This window comes from Gallinula chloropus, assembly GCF_964237585.1.
Source record: "Gallinula chloropus genome assembly, chromosome: 3".
Lineage (NCBI taxonomy): Eukaryota > Metazoa > Chordata > Aves > Gruiformes > Rallidae > Gallinula > Gallinula chloropus.
The window spans coordinates 50466682-50479858 of record NC_140087.1 but is presented as its reverse complement, the minus strand read 5'-3'; the positions used below and the strand labels follow the sequence as shown (position 1 = coordinate 50479858).

The 13177-nt window shown below is 39.7% G+C and overlaps 1 protein-coding gene across 1 annotated transcript in view; it reads right to left on the bottom strand.

The window, feature by feature from the left end:
• Positions 1–13177, bottom strand: part of BIRC6 (baculoviral IAP repeat containing 6) — a gene marked incomplete at its 5' end in the record, with an annotated part of 179163 nt that overhangs the window by 136959 nt on the left and 29027 nt on the right. The window contains one exon of the mRNA XM_084262246.1: positions 4059–4208. Within this exon, the coding sequence (XP_084118372.1) occupies positions 4059–4208 (150 nt within the window). The remainder of the gene's footprint in view (positions 1–4058; positions 4209–13177) is intronic.

Below are 13177 nucleotides of genomic sequence, written 5' to 3'. Positions count from 1 at the left end.
TTTTGCCACTGGAGAAGGGAGTGAGAAGATGTAACGAGCTGTGCAGACACCAAGGCCGGGAAAGGGCGGGGGAGGAGGCGGCCCAGGTGCCGAAGGGAAAGATGTCCCTGCAGCCCGTGGAGAAATCCATGGGAAAGGCCGAGACCCCACCTGCAGCCTGTGGAGGGGCTCCACGCTGGATGGAGCAGCTGGAGACATAGAGAAGACGCTGTGACCCTACATTGCGATAAGCCCCTGCCAGCACTTGCAGCCATGAGGAGAATCAGAGACACAGAGATGAGCGAGAGTGAGTTTTGCATCAGAACAGGTTTGCTGGGGGAGGACTGGGACTGAGAGACATTGTGATAAAAGCCCTGTGGGAAAGGACTCATGTTGGAGAAGTTCGTGGAGGACTGTCTCCTGTGGGGGAGACCCCACGGTGCAGCAGGGGGAGGGTGTGGAATAAATGCACCCCCAGCCCCACCCCCCCCGCCTCAGCCGAGAAGGAAACCAACTTGTAAGGGACTGACCAAAGCCCCCACCTCCCAGTCCCTGCCCTCCTGTGCTGCAAGCAGGGGGAAGAAGGGAGTGAAATCATGACTAGAGTGAAGTCTGCTAAGAAGGGAGCGGGGGGGGAGGAGGGGGGAGGTTAGAAGTGTTTTAAGATCTGGAAAACAGCTCATGAAGAAGTAACAGAGAACCCCATTTCCCCCAGTCCCTGCTCCCCTGTGCTATGAGAGGGGGGAAGAAGGGAGCAAAATCATGGCTAAAGGGAAGTCTGCTTAGAATGGAGGGGTGGGGGGAAGGTGCTACCGAGAACCCAATTTCCCCAGTCCCTTCCACCCCCCGTTTGTAGTATAGTGTAATAAACTATATAGTTTTCTCTTCTTCACTCTGTGTTGAGTCTGTTTTGCCCATGTCATTCGATCACAGGATTATCTCTCCCTGTCCTTATTTTGACTCCTGAGATACATATTTTCTCCCCTGTCCAACTAAGAAGGGGAGTAATAGACTGACTTTGGTGGGTGTCCGACCTCCAGCCAGGGCTAAACCACCACACTGTCTGAACAACATGCTAAGACAAAAGTGGAAGAAAAAAAAGGTTTTTCTGCTGCTTGGTACTTTAGCTAGAAGAGAAGCAACACAGGTGTTAGAAATGTTGGGGGCAACGTCTGACTATGATCCACACACACAGCAACAGTTTCATTACTTAGAAAATGTCTGCAGTTATAGCAGTCATTCACATGTTATATGCTAAGAATCCATAGAATCATAGAATGTGTTAGGTTAGAAGGGACCTTTAAAGGTCTTCTAGTCCAACCCCCTGCAGTAAGCAGGGACATCTTCACTAGACCAGGTTGCTCAGAGCCCCATCAAGCCTGACCTTGAATACCTCCAGGGATGTGGCCTCCACCACCTCTCTGGGCAACCTGTTCCAGTGATCCACCACCCTCATATTGAATAATTTTTTTCACAATATCCAACCTAAATCTACTCTTTTCTAGTTTAAAACCATTATTCCTTGTCCTATTGCTACATGTCCTTGTGAACAGTTCTTCCCCAGCTTTCTTATAGGAACCCTTCAGGTACTGGAAGGCCTGTAGAAAGGACTGTAAGATCTACCCCAGAGCCTTCTCTTCTCCAAGCTGAACAAGCCCAACTCTCTCAGCCTGTCTTCATAGGAGAGATGCTCCATCCCTTTGTTCATTTTTGTGGCCCAGTCCAGTGTTGCTGACTTTAGTATCCTTAATGGAGATAGTTCAGACTAAGGTCTGCAACTACCACTTGGTTTTAGCTCCTCCCCCAAATCCCCTCACTTCAGCACTGGCTCCATGTCACTAACAAGCTTCTCTCACGGCTTTCAGTGGCTCAGTTTGATGCTCGATTTATCTGATCATTACTGTCTATTCAACAACTCTTTGGAAAGGATTAGAGCCCTATAGACACACACACAGACACTACACTCTGAATTACATGACTATTTAAAGGAGGACCTACAGCTTGTGGACAATTTAAAGATACAGCTACTTTGATGTGTACACATAAGTAACTCCATTTCTTCTTTCAAGAATCCATATTCAAGCCTACACTGAAGGCTGGAGGGGAAGGAGAACAAGAAAAAAATACAACCAAATCTGCCCATCACAGTACTTGCAGAATTTAAACAGGAACAGTCATTGATTCGATAGTCAAAATTACCAACAGATTGTAAATCACTTCAATCTCCTGCTAAGCTACTGTACAGGGAATATATCAATAGTCTCTTTTTTGCTTTATTTGCTGTTAGCAAAAGAAAGAAAGTGCAGAAGAAGGCCACAGACTCCTTCCCCTCACATCTGTACAATGGTTTATTACCCAGCGACTTTCAAACTTCAGGAAGGGCTCCTTTGGTGAGAAAGAGTAGGAGCAGGAGAAATTTAGTTCTCAAAGCAGAGAAGACTACAGCAGCTGCTGTACTGCTGCTTACAGATAATTTTACACTTCTTGAAGAGTAAAATCAGGGGTCACACAAACACGGCACAACTTGAAGTGTTACAAAGCTGGCAGCAAGCAAGAGTTTGGATAGAAAGACAGCAAGTAGCTTGTTGACAACAAAGATATCAAGGTCCAAAATGGTCCGTGTGCTACCACTAAGTCATCTCACGGATTTTAGGGGGGTTTTTTTGTTCTCTGTAGGTACAGGCAAAAGCACCCACCTCAAAAAAGCACCCCACAAATTTAACATCATTTCTCTGAAAAAGTTGTGGTTACTTGAATGGTTTATTTCCAATGTATCACTGCTTTATCTTCATGCTTTATGTTACTTTTTCTTGCATTTTATATTCATCTACTCCCAGTATATCCCTATTTCTGTTCCAACGCACATGACCAAACCCTCCAAATACCAACCCAACTAAAATAATTACATGCTTTGTGCCTCTAATCTCAACAACTGCAGGTTAAAACAACACAAAAAACCATAGCACATTTACAGCCCTCATACACAATTCCCTTTAAAACTCAAAGCCAAACTATACGTTTGTATATATATATATATATACACACACACACACATACACACTGTCTCTAAAAAATCTCAGCGTGACTCAAATCTTCCACAGGCTTAACCAGCAAAATCAAAGTTGTTGTTATATTTTACTAGCAAGTTATCTATTGTAAATTATCTTTTTGAGGGCTGAGAAAAGATTGAGAGGTCCACGCAGGAGCTCCCATAACCTGCATCATAACCTGTTCCCCCCTACAAGCAGGAGGAGCCCCTCACATTTTTTGCTTTCTACCTGACTGCAAAAGAACAACCCTCTCACCCAACTCCTTATTTTACCTAAGTGGGCCAGGATACTACAAAAGATAGCACACTGGTGGCAAGACTGGTGTGTGAGCACCACAATAAAGACAAGACCTAAATAAGATGGTTAAGGTAAAAACAGTATTTGGACAATTAGAAACAATTATTTCTTGCTGTCCAAGGGCTGACAGTCTTCCCAGGAAGAAAACTAGTATGTAAATGACAGCAGAATTTGAGCTCTGCTCCTCCCAGACAAACTATGAAAAACACAAAACCAAACGTTCCCATCCTAAGCTTAATTTATCAACTGCAACTCCACTGCTTGAACTATAACGAGCACTGATTTCACTGTGTGCAACAATACCTGTTGAATACCTGTTTTCTACAGCTTTATTAAAGTAGAACTGTACAGCTTCTGCATGAAACTTTACGGCAATTTACATAATGAACATACGATTTTAATTCCAAAGAGCCCAGGCCTACTTAAATATGAAAGAAGCTCAGTGACTGCACAATTACCTCGTCTTCCCCGTCTGCCACACTTAAAATAACATGTAGACATTGGGAAAACAATCCATTATACAAAAGTGTTGTGTTTATTTTTAAAACAGAAACTGCTAAGGTGTTCTGCTTGTACAAAAACAGTGACTGACATATGGCAACTACAGAACTCCAGGCAGCAGAACGCTATAAAGCAGCACGCTATTAACTAAATCACAATCTCCTTAATATGCAACTTCCACAAATTACAAAAGCATTTTTACTTACAGAACATTAAACACCAGTGATTTACCTGTAATTCCTGGGCTAGAAGGGTTAGATAAGGGCTTGGTGCCTTCTGATGACTGTTCTACACTTTTGGAAAGGGATCCATCTACAAGTATATCGGCTTCATCTATGTCATCGCAGGTCCCTCCAATCTGAAGGAAATGAAGTTCTCCACCTGAGACCATCACAGACAACACAAGAAGAAAGTTTAGACAGGCATATAGCTAAACTCAACTCACAGGACAGGCTACGCAATGATGACAGTCTTTATGCATAATAAATAACCTGAAACCAGTGAAGACTACACAGGAATACTCATTTTGCTTTACTACTATAATTTTCTTAAGGGTAAATCAAAAACAGAACTACAAAAATAATGACTCCAGTTGTGAATAACATCAAAGGGGGAAAACAGTATATTAGGGGGGAGGAGGTTTAAAAAGTAATTAACTAGGAAACCTCAATGGAAACTCAGTCATCATCATACGACACTTTCCATAATCACAATCATACTTTTAAGCAGAAAGTATTCCATCATGTCAACTGCAGGCCTACACTACCTCATTTCAACAGGTCACAAAAATTTCCTTTTAAAACCCAGCACTTGAGAACTGAAAAAATCACTCTCCCACTGAACTCTCTTAACTAAGGGGTTCTTCACATTACTTCATCAAACCTGGAGTTGAAACACTGAGCGGGCCAACAGTCAAAACAAAAAAAAAAAATCAGAATTTTCAATGGATGCAGTGTTTCAATAGAAGCTTGAAATCGTTCAAGGAAGTTGCCCATTATTCACCACTACAGATATACACAGATGAATTCTGTCTTTCACAGAGAAGTCACCAAGAAAGAACAGTCAATTTCATGTAAGGTAGAGGAAAGGGCAACAACTGTTAACAGTTTCAGAAGTTACAAAAATACGGTTTAATAGGATTTAAATAGAAAGGAAAATCCTACAGTTGGCTTTCTATATTTTTTTTTCTGAAAATTGACTAGACTGTCCTTAAGCATCTCACATCATGACAAATCCTATTATGCAAATTATCCATGTAATCTGAAACAAACTTGAGATAACATATGCAATAAAACCCCAAGATAAAAGCAAAATCAGCAGGTACATGTTCCGCACTGTCAGGGATGAGGGGAGCGAAAAGGAGAGTGTTAGAGAGGCACAGTGAGGCAGGCAGCACAGTGTGAGAGGCACAGGGAGCACTGGTACAGGTTTTTTTCTGCATCTCAGTAAGACCCAACAATGAGTGGCTTAATAAAATAGCTGATTTAACAAGAAAGGGAAAAAAAAGAGGAAAATAATAACTCAATTGACCAAAAGGGAAGAACCACTCCACGGACAACATTCTGCAGAGTCTGCTGGGAAAAAATCCATCTGGGGTCTGGGTGATGCTGCTTGAGAGCAGGGCTCTCAGCATCTAAAGGAACATGAAATTTTCTCACTACCTATATTTCTCTTTTTATTCTACCTTATTAAAACCACTATTTCATTAAGCCATTTGTTGGTGGGGCCTCTCATTGAAATCCAGTAAGAACCATCCCTGTCTTATCCCCAAACCACCCTCAGTGCAGAACACCACAATCCAAGTAGATCCTAAGAGCAGAGCAGGAAAAAAAGTGGGGTTTTAATCATAGAATCACAGAACAGTTTGGATTGGAAGGCACCTTAAACATAACCTAGTTCCAAGCCCCTTGCCATGGGCAGGGACACCTTCCATTATCTCATGTTGCCCAAAGCCCCATTCAACCAGTACTTGAACACTGCCAGGGAGGGGGCAGCCACAGCTTCTCTGGGCACCCTGTGCCAAGGCCTTACCACCCTCAAAGGGAGGAATTTCTTCGAATAACTAATCTAAACCTACATGCCTTCAGCTTAAGGCCATTACCCCTTGCCCTATCATCCCATGCCTCTGTAAACAGTCCCTCTCTGGCTTTCCGGTAGGCCCCCTTTAGGTACTGGAAGGCTGCTATAATGTTTCCACAAAGGCTTCTCTTCTTCAGGCTGAACAAACCCAACTCTCTCGGCCTGTCTTTGCAGGAGAGGTGTTCAATGAAATAATGAGTTTCCTTGAAATTAAACAGCTCAAATGAGCAATTTTCCTCCAACAAAGAGAATGAGGGGATACATTAGAAAACACAGACCTTGACAGCTTCATTTGATAATAAGCCAAACCTCAGTTTGTCTCCTGCTCTGTTTACTGCTCAAATATCAATGATCAGAATGATCTCAACAATCACAACCAGATAATCTCCTGTCCAGGGAATAAAGTTCACCCTTATACAAGGGAAGTTCAACATACTGATTTGCACCATCTGACAGTTTTCTGGCTCACTGTAGAAGAAACACTGAAGAACTTCAGAAAGTGGTGAGTTTTTCTAAGGGAAAGTTAATGACAAGGCCTCACTTACTCTGCAGAGTTGGATAGGGTTTGGTTTTAAAGAAACAAAACCTTGGCTCTCTATCCAAGTTTCCGAGTTTCTTTCGCTAATTAACAGAAGCAAAAAATGCCCTTGCCATTCCATCCATACTGCAAGAGGAAAAGAGTCATAATCCCTGTGTTCCTGAAAGACTTCAGCATTTTCCAAGAAAAATTCTGTGCTACACTTGAGATATCTCACTTGATCATACTTGTTTTAAAAAAAAAAAAAACTCCTGTTAGGTTTACAATGAATTTCAGTTACTCAGTATTAGCCTCTAAAATTTTTAGTGCTGATGCCCACTTTCCAAAACCCTGCTGGTGGCTTTGCTTCTGTATCACAAAGGAGACATTTGTTCTCCTAGAACATCCAAATATGACCTTCTGATGATGCATGCTTCATTATTTGTTTCAAATATATCGTAGTTCCTACAGTCAAGTGCCAGGGGAAAAAAAAAAAAGAAGTGCAAACGTCAATGCTGGGTGTTGGGTTTTTTTTTTGTTTGTTTGTGGGTTGTTGTTCTGTTGGGTTTTCATTTTGGCACAGTGTTCCTTCTGGCTGTTGGTATTTACTACTAGGCAGAAGCAGAGACTGATCTGGTGCTTTTTAATTCTAGCCAGGTAGCAAACACTGTAGTTTATCTGAAGACTTCTCTGCTTGCACCACTTTGACAGAGCTGATAAATGCTTCTGTTGCCCTATGAAGAAGATATGAAAGTTGACACTGACGTAGTCAGTGATCACAAAGGAGAATAACCAGAAATCAGCCTCTCTATACTTCCTCTAAATAAATTAGTAATGTTTTCAGTGTGCTACCTCTTAATTCTGAATTGTATTTAAAAATCTGTAATTTGTTTGGATTCAAGAACCTAGTGGGTTATACAAACAGCACGTAAGAATAATAAATCCATCCAAATGAATCCCACGCTTCCTTCTGGCAAAGGAGCTATTGGTTCCAGGAAAGTAGCATTGGCACAAGGTAGAGAACATATCAGAGATTAGACCACTGTGGTCAAAGCCAATCTGGTGAAGTGTTCAGTATCCTGAATGTATCCTGCTCTCTGGCAGAAGTCTGGAATAGTCACACAACTGTGAAATACAGAGTAATTAAAGGAATTAAGAAAGCAGAGCCATGCAACAGTAAACTGTCCACCAATTTATAGTCCTCCTCATCTCTCCACTGGGTTGCAGAGAAAGGGTTAGCTCTAAACATACTAGGTTTGGAGCGCTTGAAAAATGTCCTCTAGACAGCTTCCTCCAAATTCTCACTCCAACAGTATTTACACTGTTTCTGGAGATTTCAGCTGTAAAATTCCATCCCAGCTTCTGAAAAAAATAGAATCCAGTTGAATAGGGATAACTGAAAGTTACTATGCCTAGCAAGAAATAATTAAATGCACTATTAACAGGATGAAGAAAAATCAGCTAGCCAGCAGTTCTGTAAAAGAGGCTCTTGTGAGTCTGAAGATAAACCTGATTTAATTTCCTGCTCAGAAGTGCAAACATCCCACTATGTATATGCACACATGGTATGTACAGACTGCAGAGCAGCTAAGAAATTCTTCTGTTCCACTCAAAGACATCTGTAGGATGGGTATCTCATCAAGAAACATGTGGGCTGCCATGAGCAGGTCTTTTGGGAGTAAAGGTTTTTTTTTTTCCTCCTTTAAAAGTCCCTGAGGAATGTTTAATGGGATTGGAGATATTCAGCTTAAGAAAATAAATGGTTGAAGGAGGACAGTACCAAAATAAATTATCTTCCTCTCCTTTTTTGAAGTAATGTCTTTGCCATATTCATAAAGGACTGCAATGTTGCCCATCAGTAAAAGATGATACAGACTAAACACACACACACAAAAAAAATCAAGGACAGCACGTAGGACAAGAAATTTCATGGGCAGGCTGTTAAATGTCCATGTTGAAGATCTTGAAAACCAGGCTGATGAGTACTTTACTTCTGAAGGAGCAAGTATAACTAATCCTGACTTGAAGATGATCTCTTAGCAACACTAATTCTGATGTGGAAAAAAGCCTGACCTCTCCCCAATCCCATTAGACCCCACTGCCTATGAAGGCAGAAAACTGAAAACACTAGATTCCTGAGCTTCAAATACACCTGTATGCAAGGCTGACAAAGCCTAACGGAAGAGTCGAATAAGATATCCAAACAAAACCTGAAAAAAGCTACAGAGAGCAGGACACAACATAGATTTTTTTGCTCTTGAGTTCTATCATCATTGAAACGTAGAAGATTCAGGGAATCAATTCTCAAATGTATGCAAGTGCCATCCAGTTCTCCAGCCTTGCAACAATAAGAAAGATCAGTATGGACAACTCACTTCCAACATACCAAACTCCAGTTTTAAAAAAATTCTCCAACACAGAAGAGTGACTAGAAAAAATACTTGTTATAATATAACTCTGCAGGCAACAGTTTAGGAGAATTATGTATATAGAAAAAAACATGAAAAGATTAATCACTAAACAGACACCAAAAGAAAAAAGTGCGTATAAATGCAAGTGTAAAACAATCAGTGAGCGACAAATGTACATGCTGTGCTACATTCAGTGTTTGTGGCCCTCTTGCATTTTCTAAGTCTCATTTAGAAACAGTATCCAAAAGAACTGATGCAGTGTGATCTAGGAATCACTATGTCTAAGAGGCTGATTAGTGAACTTCAAGTGGAGCTGGTTCTTTTCCTCTGTTGGCTCTGAACCAATTTAGGCAGAAAAGAGAACTGCTAGAATGAAAAAACCATTCAAGTTCTTTCTTATGATGAAAACTAGTGGAAAACCTCTTTCTCTCCCCTACTTTCCCCTGGACTACTTCCAAATAATAATAAAACTGAAAATATAAGTAAATATATTTAGGGAGCTACTGAAGAACCACTTCTTAAAAATGAAATTGCCTTTATGTTCAGAAAGTTTCTGCTAGATGTAATGCAAAGACAATTACTACAACTTTTAACTGGAGTCAACAGGGAAATGATATACTCTAACACCTTCACTCACCACAGACATTCAAAAGGTAAATCTGTAAAAGTATTAGATTGCAAGTTTCGGATGAGCACTCATTAGAAAGAGCTCAAGCACTCAAACAGATCATGCCAATTTTAACACCTACTCCATCAGTCTGGCAGGGATGTACCTGCTTCACCACACCACCGCGATCATTTCCACTTCTGGCAGCATTTGTCTGAAATGCCACTTCACTTTCCTACTTGGTAATACTTCTTCAAAGAGTTTCAGTCAACTGACTTTTGTAACTTGACAGGAGTCATCAGTAGCAGTGAAAGAGTGGAAATTGACAACTCTTAATGATCTTTTAAAAAATACTCCCCAGAACCACAAGAGTATACAATTTTCAAAACTGCCAAACCAAAACACAGGCAGAGATTTGCACCTTCATGTTAGATAAAAAAAGGAACATTTCTCATAGATGCACATTTTCCACCTCATTCCATATTCTAAAGCAAAGTTCCACAAAACTGCCTGAATGGCAAGCACAGCTAAGCAGCTAACCTACGGAAATAAGCCAAAGCAAACCCAAAAGTAAAAGCAAAATGTTTACTGTGGACTGTATTTTTGAGTAATTTTCAGTAGAACTACAATTTAAAAAATCAAATATCTTCAGATGAAAACTGAGATACAAAGACAACAGTGAAACCTGTAACTCTGGAAACTTATGCGTCCAAACCAAGCTAAATCTGACCCCCCTAAACACCAGTGAATAGGCTTCAAATTCCATAAAAAGACATCCCTACAGCTGCCACCCTGTTCAAAACCAGTACCTGTCAGCCTAATGACTAGATTTATAATAAAGAATTTACTTATTTTGGATGCTACAAAAGCTGAATTCAAGCTGGTAACTCCAGGTACTCCTTAAAGAAACAGAGAAGCACCTGAAGCTGACACAGGAAAATAACATTTTGAACTGGGTAAGAATAATTACTCCCAACTCATGAAGCTAACGTCAAACCAAGCCTGAAAAAATCTTTACATAAAAACACTCAAAACTTGAAAAGCCCATTCACACAAAGGTTTGTTTTCAGATATATCTCATAGGCAGCTATGTGAAAAATTGCATGATCTACCAATGAAAATAAGATGCCAACATGTAGGAGCAGCAGGAAAAAATAAGTCTATTCTGCAGACCTGAAACTTTCAGACCTTAAAAGTAGCTCTTTGCCTACTCCCACTAACCGAGGGGATAAACAGGAAAGAATATACTGCTCAGCTTATACTCTTGAATAGCTTTCCAACAACATTCAAGCTTTTCCAGTGCATGGATGGATGTTCCAAGTCTTCTATTTAACATTTTCACTTACTAGAAACTGCACTAGAAATTACTTGCTTAAGAAACAAATACTGAATACACCAGTGAATATAGCTATTCTACTTTCAACACACATCTTTACACTGTCAGGCTGTAGGCACCATCCTATACATGGCATATAAATATGAGGGGAAAAAAATGGTCAAAGTCATTTTGGAAGAATGATAAAAAGGCATTTAAGAAAAAAGAAATTGTCTTCAATTGCTTAGCAGATAAGCAAGCAATTTTACCCATTACAGCAGAAAGATTAAAGGACAATTATGAATCATATGACAAATTAAGCAAAACCTGTTCACTACATCAAGTTATTAAATTGCACAATGAAATCTAAGATAAAAAAGCTATAGTAATAGTGGAGCTTTTTAATTTGCTTTTTGTTTAGTATTCCTAAATTTTATGCTGTACATTTATGAACATTTAAGATCAAGTCATTCTTAACAACGCTTCACATTTTGGCACAGATATAGATAGCCTGAAATTCAGGCTTCCAGTGGACACTGATCCCAAAATATTTATGGTGGCTTTGGACTTAATTTCACAAAAGTGAGAAAAGTTATATCAGAAGTGACCAAAATGTTAAAAAAGGAATAGAAATTGAAAGCTTCTAAAGGCATTTAAACAATTAAAATAATGAATTCTGAAGTCCATTCCAATTTGATTGCAGAGCAGAAAATCAAGCGTAAATGACAGGTAAGATTAATCAATGGATTAAAAGAAAAAAAAAAAAGGGAAAAAAAAAAGGGGGGGGAGCAGGGGAGGAAGAAGAGTTGTCAAAGTATTATATTCCAAGGGGGAAATTTGAGGGCAGAGGGATACCTGTGGCATATAGGACCACAGAAGAAAAAAGCCCAAATCATAGCCATTTTAGATGCAGCAAAACCAAAAGAAGTCTCATCAAAGCTATTTATAAATTACTAGATGGATATGATAACACTCTTGGAGAGAAAAAAATACAGATATTTACTGAAAAAGTAGAATGCTGTGTTTGCCTATTATGAAGACAACTAAGTATACCCCAGTCAGTAGGAGAGGTGGTGGTTAGCTAGTTAGGAGACAAACACTCCTACGCACACAGAATTCATGCTCTCAAGTCAACAGACCTGCATGTCTTACACTCAAGAGTCTCAAAACAGGTTTAGATAATACTAAATGCTACAAGAATATCATTACCATACACCCTAACACTGCATGGGAAAGTACCATGCACAGTAACAAGCCCTTTATTTATCATTAATCATTATCATTTTTTTTATCATTTATCTTTAAACACAAGATAGAATAGGTTTCATGTAAGAAAAAGAATAAAAAGGAATAGTAGTACAATTCTATAGCAGGAAAAAAACCAAACCCAAACAATCACAGCAAGGTTCAGAGTTTTTAAATGAGATTGCAGCTTGATCAGTGATGTACAGGTAAAAACATTATGACATTGATATGATACACTAACAGTTTCCAAAGGCAACTAACCTTTCAGTTAAGAGTTCCATTTTAACCAGGAAAAAGCATGCATTATGAAATAAAGCTAAAACAGTTTAATAGACATTTATCAAAAGCAGTTACCAAAAGAGAATAATTTAGTAAATATGAATGTTTTCATGAGGAACCTGCAAACATTACTAGTTGTAACACATGTTTTCATCCATACTTAAAAAGCAAATCTAGTATCTCCACTGCTAAAACTCTTGGGAAACTAGTGATAAACACAGGGCCTGTAACAGACAGGAGATTTTTACGGTAAGATTGACTTTATCTGTTGGAAATAACAGGTAAATCTGAGTTGAGCTTAACATCTGCTCACAGGACTGTGTCATTATCATGACATCACTATAAAAGGAGGAAATGTGTCAATTTAAATTCTTCTAGTAAAGTTCAACATGATATTGGTTGGAGTTTATTTGAAACTTCACTTCTGAGAGGCTATGCATTTCCACCGGAGCTGCATTCAAGTGCAGAACTTGTGCATGGAGGAACTCAGCTAGATGACAGCCAGAGCTGTTTCCACTGCCCCAATGTGACACAAGGAAGTGGGGAGGTGTGTGGTGCTTTAGGAACTTCTACTGGTTGTCTGAACTTGAGTTAGACACACTCCTCTCCCACATGCTCCCTTCCCCCAAAATATCTTGTGTTCATTTTGAAAAAAATTAACAATCCTGGATGGATAGCCTGGCTCTCATGCTCAAGGAAATGTAATCCCAACTGCAAAGGACTGAAGCAGAACTGGCAGCCCTATCTGAAAGAGGATGCAACTGATCACTTGACTAAGCTATAAAAGCTTCTCTACCCTCTTGAATATTGCCTGTTACAGACAGTAGACATGTTCCTGAAACGTGGATCTCTAGCTCAGAAATAATTACATATAAGAATTCATTTTATTTGTTTTGG